Here is a 15814-nt window from a genome sequence, read left to right as displayed (position 1 = left end):
TTTCTGGCTGTGTGGAACAAACTAAGTTATTCATTTTGACAGACTCTACAAATTCCTACTTATCCTTGATAATACCTCATAATCCTTCTAATTGTCCCACAATGCTCGTATGTGTTTCAGTTTGATATAATACCTTCTGTAGTAACATTCTAGGAAGGGAAACATCAATAATTTGTACTGGCCTTTCATATCTAGAGCAGAACTTTTCAGGGTCCCATTTAACCCTTCTGATGTAACACTGTACCAACAGCCCAAACTTATCTCAAAATCCAGAAGTCACACTGTAAATAAATGAGCAGAAAGACCAATTAAGTTTTATTAATTTAGCCTTGTTTGCTTCTGTGTAGACCAAGTATTTTGTGTACAATGCTCCTGAAGAGATGACAAGAGAGTAATACAGCATTATAGGGCACATTTATTTTTACAACTCATTGCTACTGTCAAATGCTCTCCTCCGTTCTCTTGGAGGAACGTGACTACCCTTTTTGCACTGACAAGGATAGCTTGGGGTCATGACTAGATTACCTTTGACTTCTATTTCATTTTACTGAGTAAGTATCTAGCTTCCTTCCTTATTCTCTTTTTATTTATGTGGCTGAAAAGTCTTTTGGTTTTTAGCTAGATTTTATCAGTAAATCTATCTCAGCTTGATTAATCAGTTTGCATTCCTTGCTATGCTGCTTAACCTCAAAGACACTTCCTCTACTGATTAAATATTTTTCTCAAACTCTCTGCTTATGTCCCCAGGCTTCTTTTAGATGTGGTTATTTTTCAGTTCAGTCTAAAGCCATTTTCATTCTATTTCCCCTCCTTCTGTCTTTTTGGATTCAAATTTCTGTTTGCTTTAGCAAAAGCTTTCAGTTGAACTTCAAGCAAATTTCCCATTTTGTTCTCAAAGTTCCTTGATAGGATTCAGTTAATTTCACCCATTGGTACCTTTACACCTTTGTCATTTAAAAAAAAAAAAGTTACTTACCTGTAAATATTTCTTTTTAAAACAAAAAAAAAACCCATGCACATTTACACTGAAAGCTTTCAATTACACATACTGGTTTTGGCTAGGATAGAGTTAATTTTCTTCATAGCAGCTGGTATGATGCCATTTTGGATTTGTGACCAAGCAGTGTTGATAATACACCAATGTTTTAGCTAGGAGTAGGCTAGGGGTGCACAAGAAGCTGGCAGGTGACACAGCTGGATCACTGACCCTAACTGACCAGAGGAATATCCCATACCATATGACATCATGCTCAGCAAGAAAAGCTGGAGAGGTGGAGCTGCTAGGGCTGTCATTGCCTGGGGCCTGACAGGGCATCAGTCAGCTAGTGGTGAGCAATTCTGGAATTTTTTGGTTGTGGTGTGAGTTTAATTTTTTTTATCATCACTTAATTTTCTTGGGTTATTCTTTGTTTCTTTTTACCTGTTAAACCGTCTTTATCTCAACCCACGCATTCTCACTTTTCCCTTCCGATTCTCTCCCTCAGTGGGGGTGTGGGGGAGGATGAGCAAGTGGCTGTGTGGTGCTTACGTGCCTACCAGGGTTAAACCACAACAGTATGCGTTTGTAAAGTACTTCTAGCATAGATATCTAAGACACAAAAGCACTATTTTACATGACAAGAAATATAAATTAACTCCATGCCTTAACTGACTGAATTTCAAATTCTATCAGCTGATCACATTTCCAAAAGCTGGTTCAGATTTTAGACCAGCACCCTACCCTATCTGAAGCCAAGAAATAGAAGCTGGAGAACACTAAATGGTTTTTGTCATTCTTTGCTAAAAATGCTTTGAATTCATGATGGTTTTTCCTTCTGAACCTTGAGTACAGATTAGAACTGATGGAATATTTTTATCTGGATTTAGTCCAAATCTTGTTTTAAATACAAAACTAACATACCAAAGGAATGAGTGTTTTCTTCCTCCCCACCAAGGATATCTGCATGTTTACAGTTCTTGCTAGCACGGGTAGCCTAACCTTGCTAATCTATCTGCCATCACTACCACATGACGGTAACTGGCTAGATGAAAAGTAAGTTAGCATCACCTGTAAGAATGCAGTATTTTTACCCCTTCTCTAAGACAGGCCACACAAAACTGGATTTTGGCCAATCACACAGGCAACATACAACAGGACGTTTAATAGGCTGAGGCTAGAGGGAAAATATATTTAAATGAAGTAACAGGCTTTTAAATCAAGAAGTGCTTTGCACCGTTACAGTGAACTAGGGCAGGCAGGTAGGCGGGCAAGTGCAGGTCTTGAGTCACATTGTTAAGAACTACTAGCAGGCACTGCCCACTGAAAAAAAAAAAAAACAACCACAAACTAACAGAACTTTCTGTTGAGTCCCACTGCTGGGTAGAAATAAGTAGGTCATTGCTTGACACTTCAGCTTTCTGTTGTGAATTTTTATGGTGATCCTGTGTGTGGGGGAAGAACTGGCCACTGATCATAAAGAGAGATGGCTTCTAGCCAGCACATACAGTTATACAGGAGAGCCTGGGCATCACAGGATATACTCACAGAGCTTATTTGGGGAGCAAGGTACAGTTGGACAAGCAGTTTTCAGCATTTGTCCTTCATTGCCGCTGCCCAAGAAATATCCTGGGCAACTGTCACCCGCACTGAGATATGCATTTTCAAGTTTCCTAAACTTCAGGGCAAGGCAGCACGGGCTACAATACAATACCTCAGGGTAGATACGAGAAAGCGTGCATGCAAATTCTACTGAGTACCGGAGCTTTACGTTAAGACTGAGAGACTTGAGTGGATTCCTTTTCAGAAGCTATCCTTTTCTTTTTCCAGAGGTGATGGGTTAGTCTGTAGCCAATGACCAGGAGTCAGTTTGGAAGGAAAGTTTTACTAGTTTAAATATCAAGTATTCCCAGATCTTTCTCAGCATGTGTTTTGTATCCAGTGTCCATGTAACACTTGTCCTCACACAACCATTAGCCAGTGACTATGTCTGTCTGAAGTACAGCATCAGTCAGCGAGCTGGAAGGAATAAACAAAATACACATCAGGAAATAGTGCTCCAAAAGCTCAAAAGTGTGGGTGGAAGCCCTACATGATCACCTGAAAGTGCTTGGAAGTTAAATAAGGAACCAAGATCAGTTATTAAGCAGTTCAAATCAAACAAGAATAGTAGAATTTGACTGCAATTTCAATAAACAGCTGGAAGGAATTGGGGAGAGCAAAGCATGCAGTATGCTTTACATAGCCATGTATAAAACATTCCAAATATCTGCGGGATGAGTTTCCTGCTGTAGGTATCACCAAGGTATGCTGTCTAGCTTTCAGTGCTCGTGTATGTGAAACCAGTGTGACTGACCAGTTGCATCCTAACAAAAAGCTTAAGAGACTTTTTTGTTTCTACTACAATTTTAATTAACCAGAACTATCTTCTTATCGTCAAACCAAACCTAAAAAACCTCATCTTGTATGTTCAACTAATATTTTGTGGGGGCAAAAAGAAGTTATTACATTCAAGTGTAACTTGAGCCAACCATTAACAACATAGAAGGCTTCCACAGCATCAACTCTCAGTAGTATTTATATTAGTGTCCTTTCCCTGTCAATACCTGATCTGCCCTTAGAAGTCTACAGGATACTATCAACACTATCTCATTTGAAAGCTTGAGAATCACAGTACTCTTCCTCCTGTGGAGGACCACAGATCTACTATTTGGATTTGCTCTGGTGACAGACCATCAATTTATAAAGACTCCCAAGTCACTGACTAGTCTTGGTCACTTAAGTTGGAATGGGTTTCCTGTCTACTTTTAACTGTGCATCATACTGCCTTCTGCTTTCCTTTACAGTCATCTGTATGTTGCCCTGTGCCCATGGAGAAATCTCTCTGCACTCTTCTCCTCTTCTTTTGGAAGCTAGCTGCTACCTTCTTCTTTGCTATAATCTCACTCACTATATGTGATTTTTTTTTTCCCCTCATCACGTTCCAGGACAGCAAGCTTGTTCTTCAACTCCATTTCAACCTCACTGGTCAGTTCTTCTCTTTATCCTCATAGTTGGATACTTTCATTCTTCTCATTCATTCATTTTCATTCATTCTTCTCTTCTCATTTAGCAGATATTTGTACATCTTTATTCTGTGCATGCCATGTTTCCTCTCTAATGACTGTTTCTTTACATTCTTACCTGGTCTCCAGATGCATTTATAGTTCTTGTATTTTCTCTTCTGAAGATGCTAGCACTATGCAGCAATAACTTATTGCATAAGTTACTTTTGTCAGGTATCAAGGAGAAGATGCGATCTATAGCCTCTGCATCCAGTCACCTTCATTGTTTCTACAATTCTCCTGGTGTCTCACAGCTGTTCTCAATGCACCAGCCTTCTTTTCTGAAAACTCAACACAAACTTCCCCATTTCTTATTTTTGCATAATTAAAAAAAAAAGAACCAAACTCTAAAATGCAAATGTTCTTCAGCAGACTTAGCTTTAAACTCTACTGCATGTAAAACACAGCCTGGCCATTAAATATTGTATTAAAAGTATGATACAAGTTTTAACAGACCAGATATTTTACAGATGCTGTGCTATACTACAGCTTTTAGTAAATGCATATGCTGTAGTATTAATTACTCTCACAGAATATTATAGAGTACTGTTATAAAGGCACACATTATGTATGCCCAGTATAGATCCATTCAGTACTATAAACATTTCTCCAAAAGCACGATAGTTTTAAGCACTTGATTCTGTTACTGTACCAGAGTACAACAGTCCTTCACAGGAATTTTGTTATATTATCCATCTCTGCTACCACATAAATAGTTATCCATGCTCACTGAAAAAGTGATGGAAAATTAATTTAAAAAAAAAATCACCTATTCATTCTTCATTAGTAAAGTACATGTTTCTGATCTATTGCAGGAAGTTACTAGAAAAGCTTGAGAAATAACCTGAAAACAGTATGCAAACAGATGCAACTTAAAATAAACCATGGCAGACCTTACTAGTTAGATGTATGCCTAATCATGAAGTACCACAAAGGTCTCATGGTTCTGTAGGTAATGATGAGTGTTTCAATTTTGGCATATTTAATAAGTTAAGACATTCCTCACTAGTCTTTTTAATTTTCCTAAAGAGGTATTACAATATTAGAGTATTTGCTAATGCTTGCCAACACCAGAGTAGCATACCATTTTGTTCAAGCAGCAGCAAGATGTTAAATCCTAAAACAATGTTCTACAAACCTTTAGAGGCTTAAAGGACATTTATTAGTCCTATCTCTACTATAACGAAAAAAGTCTATAACTGATAATTAAGTCATTTGACTTCAGCTGATGTCAGAATAATGTGTCTATATGTGAATGTAAGGATCACACATGTAGTAAAAAGGACAGAGACACTCCTTCAAACTATATGCAGACATGAAATATGCATGAATCCATACCTGTTTGTTTATGTTGGCTCCCACTTGAATCAACCAATTCAGGCACTGTGGATGTCCTCCAAAAGCAGCAATGTGGGCTGGTGTTTGAGCAAAACGTGTTGTACTGCATTTACAGAAAGCTCCAGCTCTTACTAACTGCATTAGGCACTCCAGCTTTAAAGACATGAGGGAATAAAACCAAAAACGTTACACAGATCTTCTATGACAATTAGCACATGCTAAATAAACCTAACATACAACCTTAAAAAAGAAGCGCTAAACTTAGATGGATACAAAACAAAAAGAGAATATGAACATTAGGATTTTCCCCCTCCTCTGGCCATAAGCCATACCTGAGAAGTACTTAATTCTCATCCCTAGAAACTGAATTCCAACATTTATTTTCAGGATGAGGGAAAAGAGGGCATAAATACTTCAGAGCTGACTACAAAAGCTATTGGTTCACTTTTGTTAAGGAGAAGGAAAAAAAGAGAGTTCTGATCCAGCCAAGTTGCAAACATGATACTAAACAGACATTATTAAATAATGTTGCCAAAACAAGCGTGTGTTAGGAGATACATAGATGTACTCTCAGGAGAGTTTAGAGGAAGGTGAAATAGAAAACATACGAAAGATTTTAAATTTCTTTATGTTTTCTTAGAGTGAACACAGCAGATTACTAATTAAAACTAATATTGTTAATACTATGTCAAATCTATAAAAGGAATAAATTCTTTTCACCATTTTCCTGTTATTACAGCTGAAGAGCTGTTAAAAAATAGTTTGGGTGTTTGTGGCAATAGCATAAAAGAAACACTGTTTACAAAGAAAAAAAAAGCAGTATTTTGTCATACTATATTCTGACTTTTATTTGCGCCATCATACTAACCGTAAGTGTCAGATATCCAGCTACTATTTTAAAATGTTCATAACATCACATTTGTAGAAGCTAGGCAAACCACAGCCACGATGACCTCAACTTTCAAAAACAGTAAAAAAAAAAAAAAAGTAATTTTAAAATGCTCCTTTCTTGCCACACAGTAACATTGTCTTTTTGTTCATAGGAAAAGGAATGCACTACGCTAAAACAAACAGTTTAGTCTAGGCTTCCAATTTTTGTGGTTAGAAAACAAACACCACTGTACACACCTGTGACAGCAAAACAAAAAACTACCACACTAACTCAGGGCATTGGTTCATATAAAACAAAAATCTATGGGTCAGTTTCTCACAGTTAAAGAAAATGTTAGCCATACCACAGCTATGGAATAATCTGTTCGTAAAGGAACACTTAAAAAGCATCAGAAAGACAGCTGGCAGCTTGATTACAGATAGAAACATAAGCATCACAATTCCAACTTTCTTCTCTATTGCTGTATGTCAGTCTTTTTTTTTTTTAACCTGTAAATTCCTTATCTTGATGAATTACATACAAGAGATAAAAGTACCAACTACTGTAGTGAAATATTTTGTATTAGTTTGCAAATATATTGTAAACTGCAGTTATTTCCTCCCCCCATATAGTTCAAACACATATGAACCCTATCCTTTAGGATATACAAAAGTACATTTTTGGACTGTAATACTTGACACTAGACATAGATGTACCATTAACTCACTAATTATATGAAGTAAACGTGGAAGGGCGAGGGTAACTGAAATACTGCAGCATTAATGAATCTAGCTCCATAAACCTCACCATTATCAGAGACAAAGTACCTTTACAAAAGCAAACAAGTACTTTTTTTGGGGGGGGGGGGGGAGCGAGGTGGGGACCCACCACAAAAGCTAGTGTAAGAAAATTTATAATTCTAGTGCTAGACTACCAAAATGCCTAGTATTGCTGTTAGCTCTTAATAATTGTAACACTGTAATTATTAATAAGCGATATGATGGAAAAACCTCCAGCTATACCAAGAAGTTCCTCTACTATAACTGCAAACAAAAATAAAGTTCAGTCAGTATTTAAGACAATAGACTTTTTAATAGAATTAATTTGAAAACACTTTCAGACAAGCATTGCTACTGCAGGAAAGAATAATATTCCTGCACAGAAACAGGCTGAGAGAACTTCCATAACTAGACAGGCATTATAGCCCATCAATTGAAAGAGGAAAAACATTAGAACTGGTTCACCAGTGTCATCCTGCACTGTTTAAATTAACTTTGTAAGATGACTAGATGTTCATGGTTAAATGTTTTTGCTTTGTTTTTTCTTCCTCCCCCCCCATTATCTCTTACAGGATTTTAACAATGAAAATAACACTTCATGCCATTAAAAGCTGAAGTATGGGTCTTCTGCATCATGGCTGTCAGAAAAATCTGCTTCTTCTGGCATTATGGTGGAAACAGGTAAATTACTTCCATGGGCAGGACAAGTCAACATAACAAAAAACAACACTTTATTTATGCTTGAGATCAGGACACACAAGCCCGCTTTCGTTAAATAACCTTTTAGAAGGTATGTTCCACTGTATTGTTATACCTAAAGCAGAGGTTAAACTGATTTAACAAAGAAGAAAGACAGGCCTCCACACAAGCCACAAGACTGGCAAAATACCAAGGAAGAGACATGCATTTTCATCTGTACTACTTTTGTTCCAAAAGAAACAGAATGTACTTACTACTGTTTTGCTTCCTATAATGTAAACAGTCAAATGGCAAAAATAGAAATAAGAGAAGAAAGAGTACAAGCAAATAAATGCGGTCAAAGAAAATTAAAATACACATGCAAGCAGTTAAAAAGAAAAATTAAATTAAGGTTAGTATAAGATGAAGTGAATTAACAGTGACTTTGGGTTTTATGCAAGCCCTTAGTTTTCTGCCTCTCTGGTAGCTTTTTACATCATTAACAATTTTACATTCTGACCCATCTTCTGAGATATCTACAGCATGCCAGGGTAATTTAGGGCACTATATAATTAACTCTAATTTGAATACAGCAACTCTAATGGGAATTAATTTACATTTCAGATGATGAGCACTTCTCTGCAGTCAGGGAATATCCTGAAAAAGCAAACTCCACTACAGATACTCAACATCGCAAGTAAATTTGGACTTTCTACTATCTCTAAAAGGAGGCCCACGCTGTCATTAAAACTCTAGATATTACAGCTCGAAAATGGTAGATACTACAGCCAGTGTTTCTGTTGACTTTGCTGGTATTTTATTTATTACTTGCAAACTGTACCAGTATGTTTCAGAGTAAGCTATTAAAAAATACTGTGTTTTCATTTTTAGTCCATTTCTATTGGTACTAGTATTAGACCAGCATTTCCCCAAAATAAGCTATCTTTCCTCTTTCACGCAGTCATTTCTAACTTGATTATTGATGATACTTCCTTACTGGAGCACATCTACAACTGCGTGCAATAACGTAGTGCTACATAGTTTTATTCTAAATTGATATCGTACTGTCCTTTGAATGTAAAAGAAAGCCCTCGTTATACCAAATTGTGTAATAGGTAAAGAAACATCTCTATACTGCTGAAGTTTACCAACTCTCGACTGAAGCTGCATGTCCATGCACATGCGTACATGTTATAAACAGTGAAATCTGAAACAGTTCATGTAAATTGTTCCACAAGCACTTCTTCCTGAAAGGAACTAAATCAGTTTTGTCATTTCAGCGTCCTACAGAGCTGCAGTTAGGACCAATATATGTCTGATGGCCCTAGATCAGGACAGCCATGAAGTTCTGTTGTCATTTAATTTCTTTCAGGAAAAGAAAGCCAAACAAGTGAAAAACCCACATAATCTAGAAAAACAAAGAAGAGGGTCTTGTTCAGTAACTACCAATGAACATTAATTACTGTTTTAAAACTGACACTTTGAGAAATGGAACTCTCCATTTGAAGTTTTTATGAATCTGAACTTGGAAAAAAATCCCATAAATAATAACAAAAGACATCCCCTAATAGCAGTGAAACAATAGCTGCTCTTAACTGGTGAAAAGTAAAAGTATAACTATGCCACACAAACGCAAAGTTAGTCAGGTTGTGGATCTGATTACATTACTGTAACTTTTTTCAAGTGTCTTTGGCTCAGAGAAAGGAATACTGCCTAACAAGACTATAAAACATGCAAATAACTTCATAAATTGAAACTGCCTAGACCTCGTTGCAAGGCTTTTAGGAAAGTACATACATGCAAAGTTGTATAAAACCCATTTATAGTCTATGTCATCTTTGTGAGTCTCATTTCCCTTGCCAGATTTTTCCTCCTTACATGCAACAACAACAAAAACACGTATCAAATTTTGCTGATACCTAAGAATGAACACAGCAAATATAAACGCAGTATCTTGCAGATCGACTTCTTCCCTTTGTTAGCTGTTTCTGGAAGACTCTCTTCAACAGAAACTAGAACATACACAAAAACCTCACTTAACCTAGGATGGTTAGTAGAAGGTTGAAGATACTTAAAGGAAAAAACCAAAACAACACACACACTTTCAAGACAAAGGCAAGCCTGCACTGAAGAATTCTTATGAGGGAAAAAGGAGACAGAAGACCGTGCAATGCCAAATTAGTATCTTCACATTTTCTGTAAGTGTACTTCATGATAAAATTTAAGGCACTCCACTTGTTTTTCCAGACTATGGACTATTACCTTCTTTCTGAACAGATAAAAACTGCTTTAGGTTTTGTGGGTTTGTTTTTTTTTTTTTTTCTAAAAGACTGAAGGACTACTTAGCTGTGTTTTTAAAATGTTTCTCAAATACTGCAGATAAGATCATTTAACATATAGAAACCATCTCTTAATGTACTTTTATAAACCATGGCAACTGCCTAAATACATTCATTTTCCTCCTCTGGCACACAATCAATAAACAAATAGAAATATATTGGAAGTGGGAAGGAGAACAAGAACAAAAGTCCCTCAAAATCCAAACCCAGACAAATTAATGAGAAAAAAAAAATACAAACCCCAACCCTCTAGGCTGGAATTTTGCATAGGCTGGAACACTCACTGCATTAGAAACAGGAAAGGCCTACATAAAATCAAGAAATTAAGATACCACTCATCTAAGATTTGAAGTTAGAGATAAGTCAGAGAAGAAAGGCGCTTTAGAAATTGCCTGTTTCCTAACTAGCTGTTAATTCCCATTTTCAAGTTTGTCAATCCAACAAAGGAGATTATAAACGCATTTATTTTAAAATGGTACTAGGATTCTCATATAGCATGGCTTCAAACAGTGCCTGTTAGCTTAGAAAGATCACTTTATTTTTTAATACTTAAGATTCAAAAGGAACCGAAAGCAAAGGCTTTGGGAATAGAAATAGACTAATTCAGTTGGAAGGAACCAGCAACGATCATCTAGTCTAACTGCCTGACCACTTCAGGGCTGACCAAAAGTTAAAGCATGTTATTAAGGGCACTGTCCAAATACCTCTTAAACATCGGCAGGCTTGGGGCATCGACCACCTCCCTAGGAAGCCTATACCAGTGTTTGACCACCCTCTCGTTAAAAAAATGCTTCTTAATATGCAGTCTAAACCTCCCCGGCACAGCTCCGAACCACAGTGTTGCTACTTGTGTTTTGATCTTTCCTGCATTGCAACGATGCCAACGTAGTTATTTCCATATAGTATCTGCGCGCGTATAAAACACGATTTATTTTCATCCTGAAGGCAACAAAGGAGCGCTTTACAAGCACAAGCATCTTCTTCCCGAACTCGTAACGAGTCGGTAGTCATAACACAGACACCACAACAAAGCGGTCTCCAAGGCGTGGGGTCTAAGGACGATAAAGGACCGTGACTAGACTCTGCAGACAAAGCGTGAATCGCGACGAGAGGGTGGGTTAGCACGGAAGCGCGGAAGCGGTCACCGCCCCGGCAGTCCCTCTGGCCCCGGCTGGCCGGCGCCCGCCGGGCCGCCTGGGAGGTCTGGAGGGGGTCAGCGTGGGAGGAGCCCCCTGCCCCTCCTCCTCCCCATTGGCTCCCGCCGCCCTGTGCCGGTGACCCGGGCGCCTTTTGAAAGCCCGGCTGCGAGACCCAGGGCCGCCTGTCAGCCAGCTTGCCGGGAAGACAGCGAAAAAAAGGGGCCACTCCCGCCGGCGGCGGCAGGGAGGGGGACGAATGATTCGGGGACGGCAGGTGCCACCAGCCCCGTGATCTGCCCCACCCCCGCCTCTCTGACCGCGGGGCCAGGAAAGAAGCCAAGCGCCGCGGCTCTCCCCTCCCGACCGATCCCCCTCAGGAGAAATGAGCGGCAGGGAGAGGGGGGGGGGGTAGGGCGGCGCGGCGGGCGCCTCCCGACAGAGCGCGCGCAAGGGGCAAAGATGGCGCCGCGTTGCGCGCGAGGGGCACTCGCGCCCTCCTTCTCCTTCACCCGCCGCCCCCGCCCTCGCTCCGCCGGCCGAGCCGGGCCCCACCTTGCCGAAGTGCGCGGCCCAGTGGATGGGCGTCCAGCCGTAGAAGGAATCCTCGGCCGCCAAGTCGGAGCGGGGCGAGCTCTGGAGCAGCGCGCACAAGGCGGGCAGGTCCCCATCGCGGCAGGCGCGATGTAGGGGGAAGCGCAGGGTCAGCAGCTCCTCGCTGGAGAAACCCGCCTCGGGGCCGGCTCCCAGCGACATGGCGAGCGGGAAGGCGGGCAGGGGGAAAGCGGCGAGAGGGGTGGCGGCGGCAGGGGCGAGGGGAGGGGGAATAGGAAGGAGGGGGGAGAGAAGCAGCAGGCGGGCAGAGGCGCGCTGTCCAGGCTGGAAGCGGCGGCGACTGCGGCTGCCGCTGGCTGCCCGAGCACAAAGGAAGCGGGGCGGGGCCGCGCGCGACGCTCCGCCCCCTACGGGCGGGGCCCGACGCCGCTCCGGGCGCTGGGGCATGGGGGGGCGGGGGGGGGGGGACCGGCGGAGTAGGCGCGAGGCAGGGCGCGGCGGGAAGCGGGCGGCCGGCCGCTCCCCGTTGCCCGCGAGGGGAGGGGGCGGGAGGCTGTCGCGCGCTCTGCCCGCGGCTGGTCCGTTTGTTGTTTTTTTTTCCGTTGCCCGAGGCGGGAGGAGTGTTGCCGCCGCCTGAGGAGGCTGGTTTGGCAGCAGCCTCAGGGGAAGGGAGGGAGCGGCCTCCTCGATCCCGGCGCGCCGGCGGAGAGGGACGGCGCCTCTGGGCTCGCTGGAGAAAGCCAGGCGGCGCGGCGGTGTGTTTTTGGTTTTTTTTTTTGCTCTCCCTGGGGCGGGGGGGGGGGCGAGAGGAACGGTCCGTGTTGCCGCTTCTCTCCCCGTGCAGGTGAAATCTGCTGGCGAGAGGGCTCTGCCGAGGGGCACGGAGCTTCGCGAGCGTTCCCGAGCCTTTGCTAGGGGTAGCGGAATCGGCCTCCCTTGAGGATGCGCTGCTGGCTTTCAACACGCCGAGTTTGTCTGAACGCTATCCAGTGAGGTTATTAACTCTCCAGAGCGCCTGTGCGGTTAGCAGTAGTGGGTAAGGAGACAGGATGTTTGTGTAAAAGCACACACGGAAGCAGATTTGATAGAAACAAACCATATCTCATCAAGGCCTCTTGCAGACATCAAGTAGTCTTGTTCACCTGGGCAGACCCCCCTCAACTCAAAGGGACTGTTTATATGTTTCTTTGCTTGTGGTTCAGAGCTTGTATCTGAATATTCAGTTACGGTGTTCCGGTACACCACATTAAGTGCTTTCAAGCTAACCAGCACTTGGAGATGACTATGGGTTTGTGCAGCAGAATGGATTGCAAACCAAAGAATAACCTTGTTAAGAGTCTGATGAAAATGCCAATGTCAAATTTTTAATTGCAACTAGAAACCAGTCCTTGAGTTACACCTCCACAGAAACTTCAGGAAACTTTTGTTGATTGCCTCTAATTATTTTCTGTCCAAAGTATTTGTGAACTACTTTTCTGACAGTAGTAAAATTAAATTGATGATAATGTGTTTGTTTAAGTGCATCCATTTGCCCCTGAAAATCAAGGGATATTCCTTTTTCAGTATACACTATGGAGTGATGCGAGCCAGGAATTACATTCTGGGGCAAAGAAGGTGCAAAGTAATTTCTGTTAAAAGTACCAAGAGACCATGGCATTTTAAAAGCTTTTATTTAACATCAGATTAAATTGATCATTACGGTATTGTGAAATAGCTTTTTCTTAATACAGGAGTTCTGGTTTCTCAGAAAGTATGTTGGTTTTCTCTCTTATGGAAGCAAAAAACTAATTAAGAAAAATAAAACATTCATAATTGCTTTTGGATTAGCTTTTGTGCATGAGAAATGTGTATTTTGTGGGTGGGTAGAAACTAGTATCTGAAATAATTTGATTTAAATCGATTTTGTAAATTACTTTTCTGGTTGAACTAGTAGTTAAACGTATAAAGATGGTAGTTTTTTTGTTTTGGGTTGTCATGGTTTAACCTCAGCCAGCAGTGAAGCCCCACACAGCCACTCACTCACTCACTCCCCCCCAGTGGAATGGAGGAGAGAACCAGAAGAGTGAAAGTGAGAAAACTCATGGGCTGAGATAAAGACAGTTTAATAGGTAAAGCAAAAGCCATGTGTACAAGCAAAGCAAGACAAGGAATTCATTCCCCACTTCCCATGGGCAGGCAGGGGTTCAGCCATCTCCAGGAAAGCGGGGCTCTGGCATGCATAACGGTTACTTGGGAAGGCAAACACCACCACTCTGAATGTCCCCCCCCCTTCATTCTTCTTCCCCTAGCCCCTTATATGCTGAGCATGATGCCATAAGGTATGGAATATCCCTTTGGTCAGTTGGGGTCAGCTGTCCCGGCTGTGTCCCCTCCCAGCTCCTTGTGCACCCCCAGCCTCCTCGCTGGTGGGGTGGGGTGAGGAGCAGAAAAGGCCTTGGCTCTGTGTAAGCACTGCTCAGCAGTAACAAAAACATCTCTGTGTTATCAACACTGTTTCAGCACAAATCCAAACCACGACCCCACGCTAGCTACTGTGAAGAACATTAACTCTGTCCCAGCCAAAACCAGCACATGGGGTTTTTTAATAGCTTTTTTTATTCCATATACTCTTTGAGGGGGAACTCTGGACTGTTAGGCTAACACATAAATGTTAGTTTTCAGCTTTTGCTGAAACTGTCCCTGACCATAGTTTTATATACTATTCACAGCAAGTATGTATTGTGGTTCCATAGGTGTTCCTCACACTTACTTGGCTTCTTTGGATTTTGGCATAGCTAAAACTGTGTATGTACGATATCCAATCCTCAGAGATAAGATTCCAACACAAAGAAAAACACCTACCTGCAAGCAGAAAGAACTGCACCCTGGAATACAGCCCATCATAAAATGCCCTCTTGACATATGCTTCCCATAGCAAATAGTCTTTTTGTACATATGTAAAATCTTAGAAAAGGAATTAGACATACAGCATACGGGGTAATTTTTTAGTCTTCAAGGAGGTGATTAGGGAATTCATTCACTGTGGAAAGGTGCTGATACTGATTATACTGCTCTCATGTAGAGAAGGTGCTTTCTAGAATGTTTTTGCATCAGCAAACAGGAGATTTGGATTCAGATTTTCCTTAAAATATCACAATGTTGGCCTGAGCTAGAAACAGTGGATTTAGACTGTAAAAATTATAGCAAAATGAAATACCTTTCTTGTGTTCTCAAAGTTCTGTTTTGATCTGGACAGTCAAGTAATAACACACGTCCTCTCTGAACTTAGGACAAGCAGCACAAGTCTGGTATCAAGAACTATCGTATTTAACTATAAATTCATAAAATTTACAAACTTTATATGTGGTTATATTTTTGTAGCAGCATCAAGAGAATATAAAAATAGAAAGCTTGCTTTCAGAAACTTCTGTTTTGACCTTAACAGTTGTCTTCATTGTGGCGTTATTTAAACTGTAGAGGCTTATTTCATTAGCTTTTTATCTGCAAAATGGGAATAAAATCACATCCTGAGTAGTGGTAAGAAGCTTAATTAATCAAAGTGCTTTGAGGTAAAAATATAACACTATGGTATAAATATACAGATGAGGAATTTCAACACTAGGAGTTACTGCAGCTAATATTTGTATACTGTAACTATTATTTTATCTTCACCAAAATAAAATAATACTTAGGTTTCTACAAGGCTGCCAAGTTATAGATCTCAGAATAATGTCTAAAGGAGGATGAATTACAAATAAGCCCTTTTATAGATGGTGACACCGAAGCACAGGAAAGCTAAATGCTTTGGCCAGGGGAGGGAGTACTTTCAGCTCCTGCAACTTTTGGTTCAGTACCTTATCCTTTGCCTTACAAAAACGTTCATCTTATGTTGGATCTGGACTTTGTTTTCATGAGCTCTAAGAGTTTATCATCCTACTGTTTCTGGGTTTTGTGGATTTTTTTCCCCATATATAGCTAGGCAGATGCTAACGCTTTACATCAGTATGCCTCGTTTTGGGATTAATGAAGGCCCTATATGATGGAACAGTTGAAAGAAAA

The 15814-nt window shown here is 40.9% G+C and overlaps 1 protein-coding gene across 1 annotated transcript in view; it reads right to left on the bottom strand.

Annotated features, from left to right (window-relative positions):
* The window catches only part of ANKRD10 (ankyrin repeat domain 10), a 39140-nt gene extending 26902 nt beyond the window's left edge, over window positions 1–12238 (bottom strand). Inside the window, 2 exon segments of the mRNA XM_075739993.1 lie at window positions 5419–5571; window positions 11777–12238. Coding sequence (XP_075596108.1) covers window positions 5419–5571; window positions 11777–12223 — 600 coding nt within the window. The 5' untranslated portion in view covers window positions 12224–12238.
* Between the last annotated feature and the right edge of the window lie 3576 nt (window positions 12239–15814).

This window comes from Balearica regulorum, chromosome 1 (genome assembly GCF_011004875.1).
Source record: "Balearica regulorum gibbericeps isolate bBalReg1 chromosome 1, bBalReg1.pri, whole genome shotgun sequence".
Taxonomy (NCBI): Eukaryota; Metazoa; Chordata; class Aves; order Gruiformes; family Gruidae; genus Balearica; species Balearica regulorum.
The sequence above is the reverse complement of the archived record's forward strand: the minus strand, read 5'-3'. Positions and strand labels throughout refer to the sequence as shown.